At 43.2% G+C, this 22,407-nt stretch overlaps 1 protein-coding gene across 1 annotated transcript; it reads right to left on the bottom strand.

The window, feature by feature from the left end:
• Positions 1-632: 632 nt before the first annotated feature.
• On the bottom strand, positions 633-20,241 carry LOC126440395 (deleted in azoospermia protein 4-like). The gene is made up of 2 exons (XM_050090668.1): positions 20,197-20,241; positions 633-1,478 (listed from the first exon to the last, which is right to left on the bottom strand). Exons 1-2 carry the CDS (start codon positions 20,239-20,241, stop codon positions 633-635), a joined length of 891 nt encoding a protein of 296 aa, XP_049946625.1.
• Between the last annotated feature and the right edge of the window lie 2,166 nt (positions 20,242-22,407).

Raw genomic sequence — 22,407 nt, 5'->3', positions numbered from 1 at the left:
GAAGCTTTCGAAATGTGGTGCTACAGAAGAATGCTGAAGATCAGATGGGTAGATCACATAACTAATGAGGAAGTATTGAATAGGATTGGGGAGAAGAGAAGTTTGTGGCACAACTTGACCAGAAGAAGGGATCAGTTGGTAGGACATGTTCTGAGGCATCAAGGAATCACCAATTTAGTATTAGAGGGCAGTGTGGATGGTATAAATCCTAGAGGGTATAAATCGTAGAGGGAGACCAAGAGATGAATACACTAAGCAGATTCAGAAGGATGTAGGTTGAAGTAGGTACTGGGAGATGAAGAAGCTTGCACAGGATTGAGTAGCATGGAGAGCTGCATCAAACCAGTCTCAGGACTGAAGACAACAACAACAACAACAACAACAACAACAACAACAACATTCCAGAAGTAAGCTTAAACCCTTCAGATCCACTAGTAAAGAAATATTGTTATCCATCTTCAATAATATTTCTGTTACTTTGAATCGCTTGACCAACAAGGTTCATAGAATGTTGTTTTAAAAAATTAATGGCTAGATTTCTAAAAATATTTTTGTACATGACACATTGGCATTATAGACCAGCAAATTATAAAAATCGAAGTGGTTAATACACTGTTTGTGTGTTCTGTAAACTAGTAACCAAAGGGGGACTGGTAACCGAACGGGGACTGGTAACCGAACGGGGACTGGTAACCGAACGGGGACTGGTAACCGAACGGGGACTGGTAACCGAACGGGGACTGGTAACCGAACGGGGACTGGTAACCGAACGGGGACTGGTAACCGAACGGGGACTGGTAACCGAACGGGGACTGGTAACCGAACGGGGACTGGTAACCGAACGGGGACTGGTAACCGAACGGGGACTGGTAACCGAACGGGGACTGGTAACCGAACGGGGACTGGTAACCGAACGGGGACTGGTAACCGAACGGGGACTGGTAACCGAACGGGGACTGGTAACCGAACGGGGACTGGTAACCGAACGGGGACTGGTAACCGAACGGGGACTGGTAACCGAACGGGGACTGGTAACCGAACGGGGACTGGTAACCGAACGGGGACTGGTAACCGAACGGGGACTGGTAACCGAACGGGGACTGGTAACCGAACGGGGACTGGTAACCGAACGGGGACTGGTAACCGAACGGGGACTGGTAACCGAACGGGGACTGGTAACCGAACGGGGACTGGTAACCGAACGGGGACTGGTAACCGAACGGGGACTGGTAACCGAACGGGGACTGGTAACCGAACGGGGACTGGTAACCGAACGGGGACTGGTAACCGAACGGGGACTGGTAACCGAACGGGGACTGGTAACCGAACGGGGACTGGTAACCGAACGGGGACTGGTAACCGAACGGGGACTGGTAACCGAACGGGGACTGGTAACCGAACGGGGACTGGTAACCGAACGGGGACTGGTAACCGAACGGGGACTGGTAACCGAACGGGGACTGGTAACCGAACGGGGACTGGTAACCGAACGGGGACTGGTACAGTATTTAAATAAAACATGGTTCCTTGAGTAATTGTTTTACTGTCATATAGTGGATGTAAATCTTCAGCTGTTGTGTTTAATGAGTTGCCTCTATGGACAAATGACATACAGATAGATGAGTTCAAACATATCTGTGCTGATGTATGTTATGAAGTTCCGGTGGGGCTAATTTTTCCCATGTGCATCTTTAAAAGGTATAGTACTTGGCAAGGACTGAAACACATCTGTATGTCACCAAGCAGGTTAATTTCATCATTTTGGCAGAAGTAATTGTGGATTGGTCACATCTGAGTTATCATCAGATGACAAAACTACCGATCTTGGGTCGGTAGGTGTGAAAAGTAATCACCATCCTTTGATGGATATCTATCCCAGACTGATGAAGTGTCAGTCAAATGGTTTACCCTGCTTGTGACATCTCGTCTCCTGACACTAAGTGTAAATATTTATCTGTTTTACCATCTATAAAATCACCATTCTTTTCTTGTTATTGACACACATGTGAAAGTCGCACAACAAAGTATTGAAAAGTGCTAACTTAGTGCTTAACGGAGCTGATATTCTGTCAACAATAAAATAGCATCAGTTGAAAGTAGTTAGCCTGAGAATGAATGAACAAGAACACACACTTATAGAACCTAGATATTCTTTTGCTGTTCTTCCACTGCAGGCATTAGGTGAATCTTACCACTCAGGATGCTGAAGGTTGCTCTGGTGAATCACGATACCTCATGGAAGCTATCAGCACATGTATCTTTGGTGTTACACGGATTCTGTATGCAGACAAAAGTTACGAGTTTTGTGTCTTTTAGTGGGGGAGGTACAAAATTAAGTATATAGGCTTGGATACATTGTAGGAACCACAGAGCTTAGTTTGAGGGAGTGTTAGGCAACTTTGTACTAAAAAAGGGAAATTAATACAGTAGATGATGAACAGGTAGATTTGAGAGACAAAATATATAAGGCAGCAGAATCTCACTTATGTAAGAATGAATAAATTAAATAAATAAAAAAATAATTAAAATTGATTGATGAAAGGAGAACATATGAAATATGAAGCAGGCAGTAGCGAACATAATGTCTGAGGTAACGTTGTGTCCTTACTACCAAAAAATCCTCAGTCCAGTCATAAATTAAGTCTTATTTCTCAAATTTCACCTCGTTAACCAATGATCATACTTTGCATAATAAGTGTAGACATAGTACTGAGTTTAACGCATTTTGGAAATTGAGAAGTACTGCAGCTACGTGACTTCATTGACCCGTGGCTTTCAGTAAGTCAAATGAGAAACACATGACTTGGGTTTCACTTGATCAGTGTTCCTGATTTTCATGGAGGACATAATTTTGTTATTGATATTTCATTACATTTGAGATCTTAATATGTTCCATGAGTCTACAACTGAAAGATAAAAGCTGTGCAAACTTCGAAGGAGACTAAGGTGAAATTTGGAAACGGAATTGAATTTCAGGGAGAATAAATATAAACATTGAGGTTTACAGTTGACATTACAGTTGTCAGATGGCAATATACTTTGGAGAATAGTTAAATGTGATGTACAGCATTTTGAGACGGTGAACATAAACAAAAGCAAAACAAGGTAGTGTGGTAGTAGTAGTAGTATGCATTTTGCTATTTGGGCAGCAAAATGAAGATTTGCAAAGTGGAGGGGATATCAAAAGCAGACTGGTGGTAGCAAGGAAGAGGAATTGGATAACATCCAATATCAATTTAAATATCAGGAGTTTTCTGAAGGTGTGTTTCTGGATTAAATGAAATGTGCATAATTAGCAGTTTCTAAGACGAGACAAACTTTTTGAAATGTGGTGACATATAAGAAAGGGTAGATCAAATAAGAGATTAGGAGAAACTGAACAGTAAATTTATGGCATAACTTTATTAAAAGAATGGTTCAGATAATAGAACACCCAATGTGAGGTATCAATAAGTAGTCAGTCTGGTAATAGAGGACAATTCGTGGAGAAAAAGTAAGACACACACAAAGGCTTCAGTACAGTAAGAGGCCCCAGATGGATGGATGTATGTTGTTCTGTAGAGATGAGGGGTTGTGTGCTGGTTGTACCACAAAGAGAACTGCATCAAACTAGTCTTGAAGATGACAACAACGATGACGACAATAACAAGTCATCAAAGTTTCATGTTTAGACCTCTTGAGAGCGAAACATGATCACTGCAGTATCTCTCTCTCTCTCTCTCTCTCTCTCTCTCTCTCTCTCTCTCTCTCTCTCTACAAACCTATGCTTTATTTTATACCTACTATGCAGTAGTTCATGTTGCCATACAGTGACTGTGTATGCTGGAGCATCCACCCCATCACAAGCTGTGGTTCTAGGATTTGAAGAACAAATTTTGAGCTGGAGAGAGTGTACAAAGAAAATGTGAAAATTCTTTGGCAGGTAATGAAAACCTCATAACTCCACTTTGTTAAATTTTACTGCTTTTTAAAAACTAATATAAAGTGAACAGAAAGTTGCTACACATTTAACTTTATAGTGGAAGCCTAACTATGTATGGATTAGAGAAATTGACACAGTTTCAAACCACAATTTGATTATGGAGTTACTGGAATTAAGATTTGCAGAAAGATGGAGTTTGGAGGTTTCCATTGTATCTCTTTGATATGTGACACTATTTTGACTGTATTTTTGTCTAGTTTTATAGCTTCTGACTATATGTCTACCGTTTATGTCTGACCTGCACTAACTGACCTGTGTCCATCTTCCCTTCTTCCATACTATAATAATAGGTGTCGGGACCACTGGACCACACAAGAAATGCTAACACTCTCTGTGGGGTTATGAATATACTTAATTCAGTTTCTTTCCATGTAGTTATGGCAATTAGAGAATAGACAGATGTTCTATTTATAAAATTTTATATCTTGTAGCTCTTGTATTTAAACCAGCTGTGAACAAATCAGTTTAAATGGTATTTTCATCACGTTCAGTTTGGAAGCTTCAAAGTGTTTGCATTGGATGTAGTATGCTGTCCTCAATGCTTGGGTGTGTACAGATGAATGTTACGTAGGTGGAATTACTGATGTAATTAAAGTGTTCAAATGTGTGTCTATGCTCCTAAACGCGCACACAATGCACCTCCTAAATGACCTGTAAGTGAGATATAATGTAATCAGTGTCATAGGGAGTGACAAACTTCAGTAACAACCTTCATTGAAGCACCATTCAAAGTTGTCTGGGGTGGTGAGTTCAGTGACCTGAAAAGATTCTTTAGATATTTCCACATAAAAAAAAGCACTATGTTAAATCCAGAACCTTCACAGGTCATTCATGAAGAACATGGTGCTCCAGCTATCGTCCTGGGAATCTATTGTTCAGTTCTTCCCCATCACTGTGTACAGAATGTGTTTGAAGTCCATGGTGCTGCATTGACATACAATCTCTAATGTCTAGATAAACATTTTTGAGGTTATAACATAAGTTGTCAACAATAAAACCTCGGTACATCTCACCTGTCAGTCTATGTATGAAGTTGTGTGGACCAATGATTTCATCACCAAAGATTCCACACCACACATCAATGGATCACTATATTAACTATCAACAGGATGTACCCATCTAGGATTGACTGTGGTCCAGTAATGGATATTATGATGGTTCACTGCGCCATAATTTGTGAATGCTGATTCATCAGAGCTCATAATTCCTTATAAGGTGTTCAGAGCAAAATGACATATGTCCCGTTCACAGACAGTAACTCTCAGATTAATATAATTCCCATGCCCTTCGTGTGTCAGTGACAGCATGTGGTACAGTGAAACCTGTGACCCTGTACTATACAGAACACCTGTGTAAGGCTCAATATCAGTATAGCATCAGCATTTTATAAGCTGACACAAGGATCATGGTGTGTTGTAGCTAAAACAAGCACCTGCATCTCCTCACTTCTTGCTGGTATTTCTCAGGTATTGCTGCACTTTATCCAACTACACATCTGGCAGTTTCCAGCAACTATAAGAAGCTGTATGGTGCTGGCATGAAAGACTCATTTGTCCCCCTTCACCATTGAACTTGCTTGGAGGTAATTTGATCATCTTCTTTTCAGGATAGCCAGCTGCGTCGATCTCCCCAACTTCTTCTCCGAAGATATATTGCTGTTTGGATGAATTTTCTCTACTCTCAATATGATTCCATACACTCAAGACACTTCTAAATAAGTCCCACTATATTTTCACTTCCACAAACAGAACACCACATAAGTTTTCACATTCCTCGTACTACCTCTTCTTCACGTCGCGTTTCCGGCCCCTGGTGGAATGAGGCTTGTAGAGATGCTATCCCTGCTCGACGACGTGCTTTACCAAACTTTCGCCGCCATCCTACGTTGGCGATTTGTATTGGATACAATCGACTCTGAGCGCAATGCCGTAGAGTCATCAAAGACAGCAAAAAAGCTTGTTGGGCCTCTTTCACCAGCTCCTTTAACCGTTTTACTCCCTCTTCTGTCTTTTATTAAGGCCCACTCCTCGGTACCTGGCCTGATTTCAGGTAATGAGGTCATTGTTGATCCTGTGGCTGTCTCAAACACCTTCGGCCGCTTTTTCGCAGAGGTTCCTAGCTCCGCCCATTACCACCCTGTTTTCCTTCCCAGGAAAGAGGCGGAAGAGGCTCGGCGACCTTCCTTCCACTCGCTGAATCTGGAAACTTATAATGCCCCCGTTACTATGCGGGAACTCGAACGTGCGCTTGCACTGTCCCGGTCCTCTGCTCCGGGGCCAGATGCCATTCACGTTCAGATGCTGGCACACCTTTCTCCAGCAGGCAAAAGCTTCCTTCTTTGTACCTACAATCATGTCTGAACCGAAGGTCCGGTCCCCATGCGTTGGCGTGACTGGTCGTTGTTCCTATACCCAAACCTGGGAAAGATAGACACCTTCCTCCTAGTTACCGCTCGATTTCTCCTACAAGCTGTGTCTGTAAGGTGAAGGAGCTCATGGTTAATGCTCGTTTAGTTTGCATTCTTGAATCTCGACAGCTACTTACCAATGTTCAATGCGGCTTTCGTCGCCGCCGCTCCGCTGTTGACCACCTTGTGACCTTGTCGACATTCATCATGAACAACTTTTTGCGAAGGCGCCAAACGGTAGCCGTGTTCTTCGACTTGGAGAAGGCTTATGATACCTGTTGGAGAGGAGGTATCCTCCGCACTATGCACAAGTGGGGCCTACACGGTCGTCTGCCCCTTTTTATTGATTCCTTTTTAACGGATCGAAAGTTTAGGGTACGTGTGGGTTCCGTATTGTCCGACGTCTTCCTCCAGGAGAACGGAGTGCCTCAGGGCTCCGTCTTGAGCGTAGCCCTTTTTGCCATCGCGATCAATCCAATTATGGATTGCATTCCACCTAATGTCTCAAGCTCTCTCTTTGTCGATGACTTCGCGATCTACTGCAGTGCCCAGAGAACATGCCTCCTGGAGCGCTGCCTCCAGCGTTGTCTAGACAGCTTCTACTCATGGAGCGTGGCAAATGGCTTCCGGTTCTCTGAAGAGAAGACGGTTTGTATCAACTTTTGGCGATATAAAGCGTTCCTTCCGCCATCCTTACATCTCGGTCCCGTTGTTCTCCCATTCGTGGACACAACTAAGTTTCTAGGGCTCACGTTGGACCGGAAACTGTGTTGGTCTCCACATGTCTCTTATTTGGCGGCCCGTTGTACACGTTCCCTTAATGTCCTCAGAGTTCTTAGCGGTTCATCTTGGGGAGCGGATCGCACTGTCCTGCTTCGCTTGTATCGGTCCATAGTCCGATCGAAGCTGGATTATGGGAGCTTCGTCTACTCGTCCGCTCGGCCATCCCTCTTACGCCGGCTCAACTCCATCCACCATCGGGGGATACGTCTTGCGACCGGAGCCTTCTACACTAGTCCTGTCGAGAGTCTTTACGCTGAAGCTGCCGAGTTACCGTTGACCTACCGGCGCGACATACTGCTGTGTCGGTATGCCTGCCGGCTGTTGTCTATGCCCGAACACCCCTCTTACAAGTCCTTCTTCGCCGATTCTCTCGACCGTCAGTACGGGTTATATGTGTCTGCCCTGCTGCCCCCCGGAGTCCGCTTCCGTCGCCTGCTTCGACAATTGGATTTTGCCCTCCCTACCACCTTCAGAGAGGGTGGGAGCCCGACACCACCTTGGCTCCAGGCTCCGGTTCGTATTTATCTCGACCTCAGCTCACTCCCGAAGGAGGGTACTCCGGCTGCAGTGTATTCCTCACGGTTTGTCGAACTTCGTGCTCGACTTGCTGGTCACACCTTTATTTACACCGATGGCTCCAAAACTGACGATGGTGTCGGCTGTGCCTTTGTCGTCTGGACTGCCACCTTTAAATACCGGCTCCTTGACCAATGTTCCAGCTTTACGGCCGAGCTTTTTGCTCTCCATCAGGCCATTCAGTATGCCCGCCGCCACCGCCATTCATCGTATGTCCTCTGCACTGACTCACTCAGTGCTCTTCAGAGCCTTGGGGCTCCCTATCCGGTCCATCCCTTGATTCAACGAATACAGCAGTCCCTCCATTGTTTCGCTGATAATGGCGGTTCTGTCAGCTTTCTGTGGGTCCCCGGACATGTAGGAGTGCCTGGGAATGAGGCTGCGGATGCTGCAGCCAAGGCTGCAGTCCTCCAGCCTCGGCCAGCCTCCCATTGTGTCCCATCATCTGACGTTTGTGGGGATGTATGTAAGAGGCTTGTGTCCTTGTGGTGGGATGCTTGGTCATCCCTCCAAGGAAACAAGCTCCAGGCAGTAAAACCGCTCCCAACTGCTTGGACAACTTCCTCCCGACCATCTCGGCGCGAGGAGGTCCTTCTGACCAGTTTGCGGATTGGGCATTGCCGGTTTAGCCACCGCTACCTGCTCTCTGGTGACCCAGCCCCGCAGTGCCCTTGTGGTCAGGCATTAACGGTGCGCCATGTTTTATTGTCGTGTCCCCGTTTTAGTCAATTTCGTGTTGTCCTGTCCCTGCCATCTACCTTACCGGATGTTTTAGCTGATGACGCTCGAGCAGCTGCTCGTCTTCTGCGTTTTATAACTTTAACTGGCTTGACCAAAGACATTTAACCTTTTTACTTATTTCATCTGCATCTTTGTCAGGTCCTTTTGATGTCCCCCCATCCCCTTGAGTTTTAGCAGGTTCCTTGTGCTCTAACACCAGTGACTGGGCGCTAATGACCTCAGCAGTTGAGCGCCCTTAAACCCCACCAAAAAAAAAAAAAAAAAAAAATCCTTATATCTCGGTCCTGTTGTTCTCCCATTTGTGGAAGCAACTAAGTTTCTAGGGCTCACATTGGACAGGAAACTTTGTTGGTCTCCACATGTCTCTTATTTGGCGGCCCGTTGTACACGTTCCCTTAATGTCCTCAGGGTTCTTAGTGGTTCATCTTGGGGAGTGGATCACACTGTCCTGCTTCGCTTGTATCGGTCCATAGTCCGATCGAAGCTGGATTACGGGAGCTTCGTCTACACGTCTCCTCGGCCATCCCTCTTACGTCGTCTCAACTCCATCCACCATGGGGGGTTACGTCTTGGAACCGGACCCTTCTACACTAGTCCTGTCGAGAGTCTTTATGCTGAAGCTGCCGAATTACCGTTGACGTACGGGCATGACGTACTGCTTTGTCGGTATGCCTGAAGGTTGTTGTCAATGCCCGACAACCCCTCTTACCAGTCCTTCTTCACCGATTCTCTCGACCGTCAGTATGGTTTGTATGTGTCTGCCCTACTGCCCCCTGGAGTCTGCTTTCGTCGCCTGCTTCGACAATTGGATTTTGCCCTCCCTACCAACTTCAGAGAGCGTGAGAGCCTGACACCACATTGGCTCTAGGCTCCAGTTCATATTTATCTTGACGTCAGCTCGCTCCCGAAGGAGGGTACTCCGGCTGTAGTGCATTGCTCACGGTTTGTCGAACTTCGTGCTCGACTTGCCACTCACACCTTTATTTACACTGATGGCTCCAAAATTGATGATGGTGTCGGCTGTGCCTTTGTTGTCGGGGCCGTCACCTTTAAATACCGTCTCCTCTACCAATGGCTTTATGGCGGAGCTTTTTGCTCTCCATCAGGCCATTCAGTATGCCCGCTGCCACCGCCATTCATCGTATGTACTCTGCACTGACTCACTGAGTGCTCTTCAGAGCCTTGGGGCTCCCTATCCGGTCCATCCCTTGATTCAACGGATACAGCAGTCCCTCCATTCTTTCGCTGATAATGGCGGTTCTGTCAGCTTTCTGTGGGTTCCCGGACATGTAGGAGTGCCTGGGAATGAGGCTGCGGATGCTGCAGCCAAGGCTGCAGTCCTCCCGCCTCGGCCGGCCTCCCATTGTGTCCCGTCATCTGACGTTAGTGGGGTTGTTTGGAAGAGGCTTGTGTCGTTGTGGTGGAATACTTGGTCATCACTTCAAGGAAACAAGCTCCGCGCAGTAAAACTGTTCCCAACTGCTTGGACAACGTCCTCCTGACCATCTTGGCGAGAAGAGGTCCTCCTGACCAGGTTGCAGATTGGGCATTGCCGGTTTAGCCACCGCTACCTGCTCTTCGGTGACCCAGCCCCACAGTGCCATTGTGGTCAAGCATTAATAGTGTGCCATGTTTTATTGTCGTGTCCACGTTTTAGTCAATCTCGTGTTGTCCTGTCTCTGCCATCTACTTTACCAGATATTTCAGCTGATGACACTCGAGCAGCTGCTCATGTTCTTCATTTCATTACTTTGACTGTCTGTCCAAAGACATCTAACCCTTTCACTTATTTTATCTGCATCTTTGTAAGAACTTTCTGGTGCCCCCCCCCCCCCTCCCTTGAGTTTTACTAGATTCTATGTGCTCTAATCATTGTGGCTGGGCGCTAATGACCTCAGTAGTTGAGCGCCCTTAAACCAAAAAAAAAAAACTTAATCCCAAACTAAATATGATAGAAATGTAATTACACAGTTAGTTTAAATACATTGAGTACATTACATAGAAACTAATGTTGTATTTAAACAATTTTATCATGTCGCTGTAGATTCCGGAAAATAACTCAAGTGTTTATGCTCGCAACCTCTACAGCAATAGTAACATTATGTATCCGGACCTATCTCAATAAATATGCCAGTCACCTTTTCTTTTGGAATCTAGAGCGGTGCACACATTATTTGAAAATCCCCTTGTATAAATCACATGGTCTACCTAGTTTTTGGCACTCTGGCAGGGAATGCCAAAGTACACTGCTTAATATTTTCACTTCCATACCCAGTGCTTCTTACCATTGACAGTCTCTCAGTTTGTCAGGTGTTATTATTGATACATGCAGACTTTCTTTTCCAGCTACGTTCCTGTCCACTCCCCCTTTCCCTATTTTTGCTTTCAGATTACCAAGGCTCCTCTTTGTGTCATGCCTTTGAATGTTTCAGAATTCCTCCTCTAGTTTGCAATATAAAGCATTATTTTCATTTTCATCTTCATCTGATTCCTCCATGGGGGCATATGCACACATCATTATAACATTAAACAATTTTCATCTAAACCTCGAAGAACACAACCTGTCTGTAAATGTTTTGGAACTAATGATATTTGTCTTCATTGAGTTATGCATAAGAAAGCCAGTAATGTTATGGCCCATCTCCCCTCCACTATACATCAGTATTTGTTTCTCCGAGGAAATTATCCTGTCATTTCCTTCACATTTATTGTAATGCAGGTGTTTTCATCTATACTTATCCATTTCTTCTCTGATTTCTTGCAGTTTCCCAGAACTCTCAAAGTGCCTTGACATTCTGGCTCGCTGTCAAGATGTCCGTTTTAAATTTTGATAGAAATTTTCTTTGGTTTATCACCTATGAATCCTTATCCTTGTGAGGCTGATGTATGGTATCAGTGACACATCTAATTTGAGGTTGAGTTGTTAGCCCTACACCCAACTCCCGACGTGGAAAATGAGAATTTCCAGTTGTGTTTTAGTCCCAAAACGGAGGGAGGTGACTTCACTACACCTACAGAGCTATGCCCCCCCACCCTCCCCTCCCATGCACTATGTGGCACCCAATTGGTGTGGCTGCTCTGTATAGGTCAGTCTGGCTCGGGTGACCCTGGCAGTAGCTGTGTGACCACTGACATAACCCTAGATTTCTGTGGAGTGTGTAGACCATCCCATCTGACACTGAATGCTGTGAGCTGGCTTTTGCTTCTGCTCACTGAATGAATACAGAACCAGTAAAAGAATGCACATTGTAATGGTCCCAGATTAATGTTGCGAATAGCACAACTAAAGATGTGGACTGATAAAATGACAGAAAATGCAAATTGCATATCATGACCTGACAAATGTTCTGTGCTGTGTGATTAGTTAATATTCTTGCACTACCACCTCAAATTACTGAAGGATTAGGTTGTATGGTAATAGAAATATAAAGATATTGAAAATTAGTATCAGGTGTCTGTCCAATTGCAGAGTGGTGCCCTGTTTGAATGATGCACTTCTCCCACAAAAATGTTGAAACATGAAACTAGCAGCACAATGATTATTAACGTATAAGTATGTGGACTGGTAAAAGTGTTGAAACACATCTCAAATTCAAGTTAGCTCAGATATACACTGCTGGCCACCGTAAATGCAACACCCTGAAGGAAGCATCCGAATCGAGTGAAATTTACACCATGAGTTTGCAGCGATGAGATATAAAACCGATGAGAATTTCAGCGCAGATGCACATCACGTGCGCCTGTGGCGCCACCTCACAGCACCATTTAAGGCTTGGTGATTTCGACGAGTGTACGTTCGGCACGTGTGTTTACTTTGTGGTTGTTTCACAAGACGATCAGTTAAGCCGCGTAGATAACAGCGAACATCTTTTGATCAAGAATCCGAGTTCGACAGAGGAAGGATAATGGCTTACCGAGATTGTGGATTATCATACAGAGAAATCGCTAGTCGTGTCGGACGAAACCAAACAACTGTAATGCGGATTGTGACCGTTGGATGCAGGAGGGCACGACGGACCGACGTGGTCGATCGCATTCACCTCGGTGCACCACTGCATGTGCTGATAGGCAAATTGTGTGAATGGCAGTGAAGGATTGCTCAGTGACATCCCAAACCATAGCACAGCACATTGTGTCTGTAACGCATCATCCAGTGTCTGCGCGTACCATTCAACGCCGTTTACAGCTGAGTGGTCTGTCCGCAAGACGTCCATTGCTTGGTCTACCATTGACGCAGAACCACAGACGTCTCTGTCGCCAATGGTGTGATGACAGATGGATGTGGATGGCAGAATGGAATGATGTTGTCTTTACTGACGAGGCACGCTTCTGTCTGCAGCACCACGATGGTTGGATTCGAGTGTGGAGACACAGTGGAGAGAGGATGCTGGACAGCTGCATTATGCACCACCACACTGGTCTTGCACTGGGTATTACGGTATGGGGCGGTATTGGATATTACTCTCGCACACCTCCAGTATGCATTGCCGGTACTTTAAATAGCCGGCGCTGCATATCCGAGGTGCTGGAGCCAGTTGTCCTTCCTTTCCTTCAGGGCTCGGCCACAGCCATATTTCAATAGGATAATGCATGACCACACGTGGCACGCATTGCCCAAAGGTTCTTTGTCAATAACAACATTGAATTGCTTCCCTAGCCGGCTCGCTCTCTGGATCTTTCGCCGATAGAAAACATGTGGTCCATGGTTGCTCAACGAGTGACCCAGATTACATCCACAGCTGCCACACCAGATGATCTTTGGCAACGTGTGGAAGCTGCTTGGGCTGCTGTACCCCAGGAACACGTCCAACGTCTCTTTGACTCAATGCCGAGACGTGTCGCAGTGGTGATCTCCAACAATGGCGGCTACTCTGGCTACTGATTCTGACAGGAACCACATGTCACAGACGTCTGTAAACGTAATCATTTGATACTTGGTCAACATGTTATCTACAAAATAAATTTTGTTGTGCTACCTCTTGTGTTTATTGGTGTTGCATTTACAGTGGCCAGCAGTGTATTATAAATTATTCAGAGTTGCAGACAACAATGCTTAAATGATGGCCAGAATGGTGAAAGATGAAAACAAACAGCCAGGCACCTCCTAGCTGCCCTCAAAACAAAATTGAATGCCACACCCTTATTTATTTGTACAGATGGTATATGTATGACCATGTGGACTCTTCTCCTCATTCACACGGTGAGGTCCTTACAAAGTGCCTTTGACAAAGTTATATTTTGTGGGAGTAGTTTAGTGGACCAGTATTAAATGGGAAATCTAAAAGCATTCATCAGCTCCCGTCTCCTCCAGCCACCCTCTCTCCCCCCCCCCCCCCCCCCCCCTTCTCTTCGTATAGGGGCCACATAGACAAGACTGCACTAATAACACCACTCAGTCATTTAAGCAGTTATTCTTTCCTTACTTGCATGTGAATGTACTGGAAAGTAACATCCAAATCGGTATAATGAAAAGCATTCACAGTCCTGTAGTTCACAGTTGTCTGTACAGAATAGGTAAATGTTTATTATGTGGTGTTGTTTTAATTTACATAAACTTTGTTTGATAAAGTAAAGTTCTTTCTCATTTAAAGTTTTCAGTAAGAAATAACTGAAGCAAAATAATTTTGTTTCCTATGAAAAAAGCCTCAAGATTACCAAAATATTGTCAGGGGTGATGGTAAATTTGTTTAGGGAAAATTCCGCCATAGTATAAAGCTGTTATCTTACATTGTTTTAGTCTTCATTATATTACATTTTTCCCAGATGATACTGCAAAATAACTGGCCAACAACTGCAATCCACCCTGAAGAAATAAGTACTTTTGAGTTATGTAGTACCTGTTGCACATTGATTACATAACTTTTCCAGATGTTCTGACCCACATTATTGTGCACATTTTGTGAATCTCACTTAGTTGTGGAGTCTTGTTTGCCTACTACATCAGCAGATGAGGTGAGATAGAAAGTCGGTCTGAATGTTACAACTGATTTTTCTGAAGATTCCTTAAACCGTTCCTGAGGAGTTCTTTGATGATTATATCAAACAGACCTTTGTCATCCAGAATCTTGTTTGTCATCTGGTTTGAACCACCTCCTCCTACTCCTCCTCATACTTCTACTACTCAGTCTCTAGCACTCTTAGGTAAGGTCTAAGACTTTCCACTTCTTAACTTTCCTTCTTCCATTCTCAAGTGACAAATATGTAACATTGCTTGTTATTTGTAAATTTACTTTTTATGCTATATAACTTACACAGAACTACTGCATTTCAGGCTGAAGAATATCTCAGTACCTGGAGTCCTCTAATTGACCAGGAGGGTGATCTTTGCATCAAGGGAACCTGGTAAGATTAAGGATTTCCACATCTGATACATATAATTTATTTCCTGTTATTTTTTTATGTGAACAGTTGTCCTTATGTCCAGGTTTATAACCTTAGCAGGTTGTGAGTTTACTTTTTTCCTTATATCCTACCCATTTTTACGATTGGTTTCACTTTTTCAAGACATCACAAGTAATTGTGGCTGTAGTGATGCAGACTTAAGGCAGGACATGATGCTGAAATCCAGGCACTTGCTGACACCCGCTGTCTCAGCTGTCTCAGCTGTCTCAGCTGTCTCAGCTGTCTCAGCTGTCTCAGCTGTCTCAGCTGTCTCAGCTGTCTCAGCTGTCTCAGCTGTCTCAGCTGTCTCAGCTGTCTCAGCTGTCTCAGCTGTCTCAGCTGTCTCAGCTGTCTCAGCTGTCTCAGCTGTCTCAGCTGTCTCAGCTGTCTCAGCTGTCTCAGCTGTCTCAGCTGTCTCAGCTGTCTCAGCTGTCTCAGCTGTCTCAGCTGTCTCAGCTGTCGCAGTACACAGTTGGATGTGTGGTGGTGACATGTGATGGAGCAGTAACTGGAACTAGACATTTTCACAGTGTTCGGCAGGTGGAATATGCAGTCTCAGTTTCAACCAAACCTGCCTTTGTGTGTGTAAAATTTGGCTTTCTGGCAAAGCCAGCCTAGGCAAGGCAAGGCGAGCTCCAACAGCTGAGCTTTGAATTGGTGTGTGCTGTGTGCCGGCAGCCCTCACAAGTCTGCTGACTTTGCTCTATCACAATGGGACTGCCAGCTAGGTCTAACTATAGCCCAATTGGTACAGTCTTTGAGTTGATGTAATTTCAGATCAGAACCAATGGGATGTGTGACATGAAATGTTGAAGTGTTCAGTCCTTCGGGGGTTTATAGGAAAGAACACTTCTGTGTAGTATTGGAAAGAACTTAATGGGGTAACACAGAAACAGGGCTCTAGTGTCAAGTTTTGTGGATCACATAGAGACGATAAACATTAATATGTATAAATTGATAGGTGATGACATTATTAATAGCCGTTTGGGAAGACACAAAACAAAGAGAGATACATGCATTTTTGTGAGCTTTGCCTACAGATAGGTAACAGGAATTGCATTTAAAATTTCCAAAAGCCGTAAAAACAGTAGCAACATCTGTGGTAACTTTTACTGAGGTTTATGCAATGACCGAGTCTAAAGGGAGGAAAGTAGTTTTTAACAGCAAGTGTTTGTTATAAATGTGGTCTGGACCACGTATCGTGATACTGTTGAAAATTGCAGTGTAAGAAGTGTAAATCGGTTGGACTCTCTCAGTGAAATTGCCAGTGCAGGGACATATGAATGAGAGAGTGGAAGTCATGAGGTGGATCTCACACAGCAGTGTAAGATGAAAGATGAAATGGTGCAGTCAGTGTCCAGCATTCCCATTGACTGTTGGCACGAGGCACTGTGTGCAGAATTGGTGGCAGTTGTTTAACCTGATGTCTAGAAGGAAGGAGTATGCAAAGTATGCTAGATATGAGAAAGCAGGTATTCTTTGAAAGTCAAAACGTAATTGGTATAACAAATTTAAAGCCATCTTGTTGTAGGAAAAGTTAAATAGGTGGGGGGTAGCATTCGTTCAGTCAGTTTGGATGTGTAGGGTTTCCAAATTTTCTGTCAGATGTGATTATGGTGGGGGAAATGGAGAGAGAGGAAGGGGGGAGAGGGGGTGCAAGGCTTTGAGGCCTGCATGGAAGTTCTCCATAATGATGTAGGCATAAGCTGCAACATTATAGTTTGCCTTAATTTTCTGATTAAACATAACCTCAAAGCTGGTCTACATCAGAGTGTAGTGAACCTGGATGGGACATTCTTCCATCAATTTTGCTGTTGAAAGAATTGAACTGATCCAAGGTAGAAGACAGCCATAGTAAAGATGGCCGAACTGTGTTCTATGTCTTTTAGGCTCAACTTGCGAACTGTACCCAAAGGTACAAGGGAGGTAGTCTGGATGGATGTGGGAGTGGAATCCGAACTGATACTCTGGCTGACCCCTTGATGGAAAATAAAGAACTATATAAGGTACACTGTTTTATTAAGTACAGTTTATCCCACTTGTCAGAGGCTGGCAGAAGCTGGATAGTGCTGTCTGTACAGACAGTTTCAGTTCACTACAGGTGGGGCTGTCATGAGGAGTACTGGTAGTTGACTTGGAATTGTTGGAGGAAGAAGAATTAAATAGCAATTTCAGGGAAGAGTATTTGGAGCTGGGATGGTCTATCAATCTTAAATGCAAAGAAGGTGTCACTTTCAGAAGGATATGATAAGGAGGAGATAGAAACATTATTAGAAAAGTGTGAAGTTTCTTCAACCATCCCAGATCATTGCCAGCTATGCCATTAATGCACTGTAGGAGTGAAGCACCAATGTGTAGGAAACCATACGGAATTCCACACCATGTGCAACCAGTGATGGAGGAATTTATTATTTCTTACAGTTCAGTCATGTGGCACTGTGCACAACAAAAAGTTGGGTGGATTGTACCCTATTCACCGACCCCTGTTAACGCAAGTAACTAATTATTACTGTTGGTCTCCATTGCACACAAGTGAATTTTAAACTGAATTCTATAAATGATTTAATGGATGGATATCCTTGAAAGTAAGGATATGAAATGATTCTTTTATTCAAAAGAAGCAAATATATGTGTTTTTAGAACTGTGCAGTTTTACTCCTGGCAGTCATCCAAATTCATTTTCATTTAATTCCAAAGTCGAAAGTGAAGACAATAGATATTCAAAACTTTGAATCACATGTTTCATTCATCTTCATTACAATAATGTTGGTTATCAAATGTGATAAGCTTTCCATAAAAAATTAAAAGATTGAGAAAAATATGTGGCACCTCAGTCAAAACTTCTCAAGCTGCCTTTTTGCTTGGTTGTAATATTTTCTACAATATTACATGCCCATTACATCAGTTCATTGAGTTTGAAGCATGTTGCAACAGCATCATTCAAGAGCAGAATGCTGTGATGCTTTTCATCTTTTCTGATAAGCACTTTTTCATGCTGCTACTGCAGTGTGTAATGAAAGCCTTATGAGAAAACAAGAAGTTAATGTGAATCATTTTAGACCTGCATAGCTCATGTATCAAATTAATAACATATGTACACATTTTAAAGGTGCTCTGTACTTCTTTCTAATTATGATAATCAGATTATGGCATCCGGCTTTTGCTTCCTCCAGACCAGTGCTCACATTTCCCTGTTAAAAAAAAAAAAATTCCTCATATGACTGGTGATCCACAAAACGAATGTTGCTAGAAAAGTGGCAGTTGTCAATACTTTAATGACTACCATATCAGAGTCCAAAATGTAGAAAATGCCACGTATATACTCAATATATTGATTGGCAATGACATTATAGAAGATAAAGAAAGCTTTTAAAAGTAAAAGGTGCTGAAGTCCAAATCCTACTTCAGCACTTGGAAACTATCAGATCCACTTGTTTGCAGTGGCCAGGAAATTCTTATTAACTTTTACTGTCAATATAAATATTATTGTAAAATCAGGTCTCCTTTTATTATTATTTTAAATCTAAACAAATAAATGGTTACGATGGAATTAGAGATTAAAATAATCTTTATCGTGGAGTAAACAAATTTTATGATATCCACAGTTTTTAGCAAGATTAGGTATGTTTATACATCAGTTTCCTTTATATACTGAATATATGTGGGTAATCATTCGAATATTTCCACAGTGGCAATTTTGTGACATTTTAGTAGTTGCAGCTGTATACTCAATACAACCAGAGTATCTGATGAGGCACATTTTGAAGAGAGATAATATAATCATCACATAAGTTAAGGACTGCTGAACACTGTGAGGGTGCAGATTGGGTGTGGATGAGTGGTCATCTGGTGGAGGGGCAGAGTATGTGGATAAAACAAAGGCAACCAGTGGTGACAAATAATTTACTGGCCTTTGTCAGACATGATTAGGTGTTGTTCTGACAGATGCGGTTGGTGAACTTGGGTCGTGCAGGTGGGTGATTACAGACTGGTGTTGGTGCATTTCATCAGTAGGGTTCAGCTGTGACTTTAGTACTGCCCCAGTGCTGCAAGAGATGACAGCACTTCTGCCCAGACAACTGTGGTCATGGCAAGCTGATGTAAGATCCCGACAGTAGTCGGCAGTGACACATGGTCGACTCCTATGACTGGTGGCTGGACAGGAGGACTGGTTGTGGTGGACCCCCCAAAGGTTTGGAGGTGAGAGGACATTGGCTTGAACCCTGTGCCATCTGGGCGGTGTTAAGCACCCAAACTAACAGCCCCATTGGTGGAAGAATGTCAGCTGTGTCTCACAGCAGCTGGCAGAAAAAAGACACAGAATGGGAAACCCAGCCTGGTTAGGTGGCCAGCTTTTTTACACAACATGGCAGGTCCCATTTCAGCTCAGGCCAGGATGTGGTGTGCTGAATGCCACTGAAACATCTCAAATGCTGGTTATTGCTCCAGCACCCCTGCAAAACATGCAGAGTCACTAGCATGGTGTAACCACTGAGCTGGCAGGTGTTGGCAAGTGCCTGGATTTTGGCACTGGACACCTGCTCAAGCATACTCTGCTACTCACTTCCCTCTTCAAATAATCTGACCAGCCACATTTCTGACTGGACTGAGTCTACCTCTTACAGAGATACTGTAACCTTTGCAGTTAAAAAAACCCCCAGTCAAAACATGAATCCAAAATACAGTTTCTAGGTTATTAGCTATTTGCCTATACTCCCAATTTCCCTATTTGTATTTACATTATTTACATCATTGTTCGTTGTGGTCTTCAGTCCTGAGACTGGTTTCATGCGGCTCTCCATGCTACTATATCCTGTGCAAGCTTCATCATCTCCCACTACCTACTGCAGTCTACATCCTTCTGTATCTGTTACACATTCAATTACACATACTGAGCCACTGATTCTCGATTTCTACCTTATTTTAGTTTAATATAATAATACTTCAGTCATATCCTTACCCTTGCTGACTACTACTGACACATGGCCACTCTGGGTGGCCAGCATTTGATCCACGAAGGCTGCAAGTGATGGGTCTGAGAGGTCACTTAGGATTAGTTTAATGGAGCTTCAAAATATCCTAAAGTAGTGTGTGGGTGGTGTTGTGCTGTGTTTCTGAAGACAGTGGTGTGTAAGAGGGAGGTAGTTCCTGAGATTTCGCAACCATAACCAGTGGTAGACAGCCCTCAACCTGGCATTCGTAAGTGCTATTTACTACAAAAGTGTCTTCAGTCATAACAGGTACAAATGATTTCCATAGGGTTGTGTACTGGAAAGAGGCAGTTTGATCCTTCTATTTGGAAGAGGTACTTTTCACTTGCACTTACCTCCTTAGGGCTCACACAACAGATTGAGCTTGCATGAGCTTGCATGAGGTTGCTACTGTATGTATTATTCTTTGAGGCATACTGTAGCTTGCTTTGCCTGACACTGCAGCTAACCTGAAGTGAACAGTACTGCATGAGACTTCCTGTCAACTGCTAGCAGAAGTATCTTGTGTACTGTCATGTCTAATAATTTTCTCAGCTCCCCAATCATGTTAAATCAGCAAATTGATCCAGGAAACAGTATTTTTCAGAAAATAGCCTTTAAATTTGAAACTCAATACTCAATACTTAATACTGACATACTCACATCTACATACTCACATACAATGGCAACCAGCCAAGCCGAATCCAGATTTTCTTAAGGAAAAAAGGTTCTACAAAAACCACTGTAACAAATATGTTGGAATATTGCATTATGTGGTAGCACTGTTTCCTATCAGACTAAACTATATGCACTTTCAACTATCAACAACAACACTATAAATGGAAATGTCACTTAAGTTTCTACAACCTATCCCCACCGTCAAGCACAATAATATGTTTGCATAAGTATCACCAATGACAATTGGAGAAACACAGATAAATTTCACATATGTCCTTCACTTCAGAAGAAAAGGTAATCCACTGTCCCCTCACAAGGCCACCTTTGATCTTAGGGCATATACATACGTTGAAATAATCACAGATGTATCTTCTTACTTTTGTCTGACCTTATTTTTCCATTTCCCTTCCCCCTTTTCAAAGTAACTGCTGGTAACTAATGTAGTTCTTCAGAGGTGCTTGTAAACTGGTAGATTCAACCTACTTGTACAGCCATTGTGTAAGACAAAGTGTTGTAGTTTTACTTTAAGCAGAGATATCATATCAGCTCCTGTATAATGCCCTCAGTAGTAGGTAAGCAACATCTTTATTTTCCATTTAAGCACATAGTAATGAGTTAACGTTGCCCACTGTGATGTGATACTAGGGTACCTTGACCTTTTTCTTGCACATGCTCTGACCACTCCAGGGCTTCTTTATTCATCTCATGAACCTGATGAGATATAGTCTTCTATCTCTCAGCAAAATTCCAAATAGAGTATATATGTTTCTGAGGGGATAGTTTACACAGTTCACTAAGGGATAGCCTCTTTTGTCCATATAAAACTTTGTGTGATGTTAAGCCTTTACTCACAAGTACTTTCCGATTGTAGGCCACTATTACGTCCAGTAGTAGAGTGTACCAGTATAATCAAATACCTCAAGCAGCCAAATTCAGCAACTTTTGCTGTTTGCATATCAGCTAGTTCAGGTGACAAATGGGTTCACATTTTAAGATGTTTCACATCAAGGTCACTCCATTTTGGGTTTTTGAGTGTGGGACAGTGTTGGTTGATGAAATTTAATTGTACTGTACAAACAGCCTTTATTTTGCAAAATAATGGCTGTTGCTACCATAGTATTATATTTCACATACTGACGTTATTGCCTTGTAGTATAGGTTTCTGGGATGTCTCATCACCCAGAAAAACAGTATTGACTTCATGATGTGGGCAGTGGGAATAAAAGTTTAGGTCATCCACAGCCAACTAGTAGAAGCACCTTCAAGGATTGACGCTTTCTAACTGCTCCTTAAAGATGCATAAGTAATCCACAATAATATGTGAAAAATTGCATTCTTCACAGTTACACAGCTATTATGATTTGATACATCATTTTGTTAAAGTTTGCTTCTTTCCTAGTTCTTCTTTCATAATAAGAGTGAGTAGTTTCTTTGCATGGATTTCCACATGGTCAGAGTTTCTACAATGAGAAGCTAGTCCTCATCACTAGCCTAGTGTTAAGTAAAATCACTGCTGTATCCTATGGTCCATAATGCTGCAAGAAAACTTACATATAGGTTAAACAAAAACGAAAATTCATAGCTGGAAAAATACATAAAATAAGGGAAAGGCCATCACTTATGTACAGAGGATTTGTGCATGGTGCACAACATAGAAAACAGTTAACATTAGCTTTCAAACTCTTGTGCTGTTTTTGTAGTTAGAGCATGTGTACACACACACACACACACACACACACACACACACACACACACACACACACACACACACACACACACTTGCAATACTTATTATTGAATATAGATTATCAAAAGTGGTTGTGTGCGTAGATGTAGGTAGTACCTGCATGACGGTTCCCTCTTGACTATACAGGGGTGCCCATGGGGAG

The sequence above is a fragment of the Schistocerca serialis genome, unplaced genomic scaffold (assembly GCF_023864345.2).
Source record: "Schistocerca serialis cubense isolate TAMUIC-IGC-003099 unplaced genomic scaffold, iqSchSeri2.2 HiC_scaffold_1363, whole genome shotgun sequence".
NCBI classification, from domain to species: Eukaryota; Metazoa; Arthropoda; class Insecta; order Orthoptera; family Acrididae; genus Schistocerca; species Schistocerca serialis.
This window is presented reverse-complemented; position numbering and strand designations above follow the sequence as displayed.

What these genes read in the sequence shown, in the direction of transcription:
- LOC126440395 (XM_050090668.1), bottom strand. Translation starts at nt 20,241, where the DNA reads ATGCAAGCTCATGCAAGCTCAATCTGTTGTGTGAGCCCTAAGGAG. An exon ending in GTTGTGTGAGCCCTAAGGAG is followed by an intron (nt 1,479 to 20,196) that starts GTAAGTGCAAGT and finishes TTCGGTTACCAG; the next exon opens with TCCCCGTTCGGTTACCAGTC.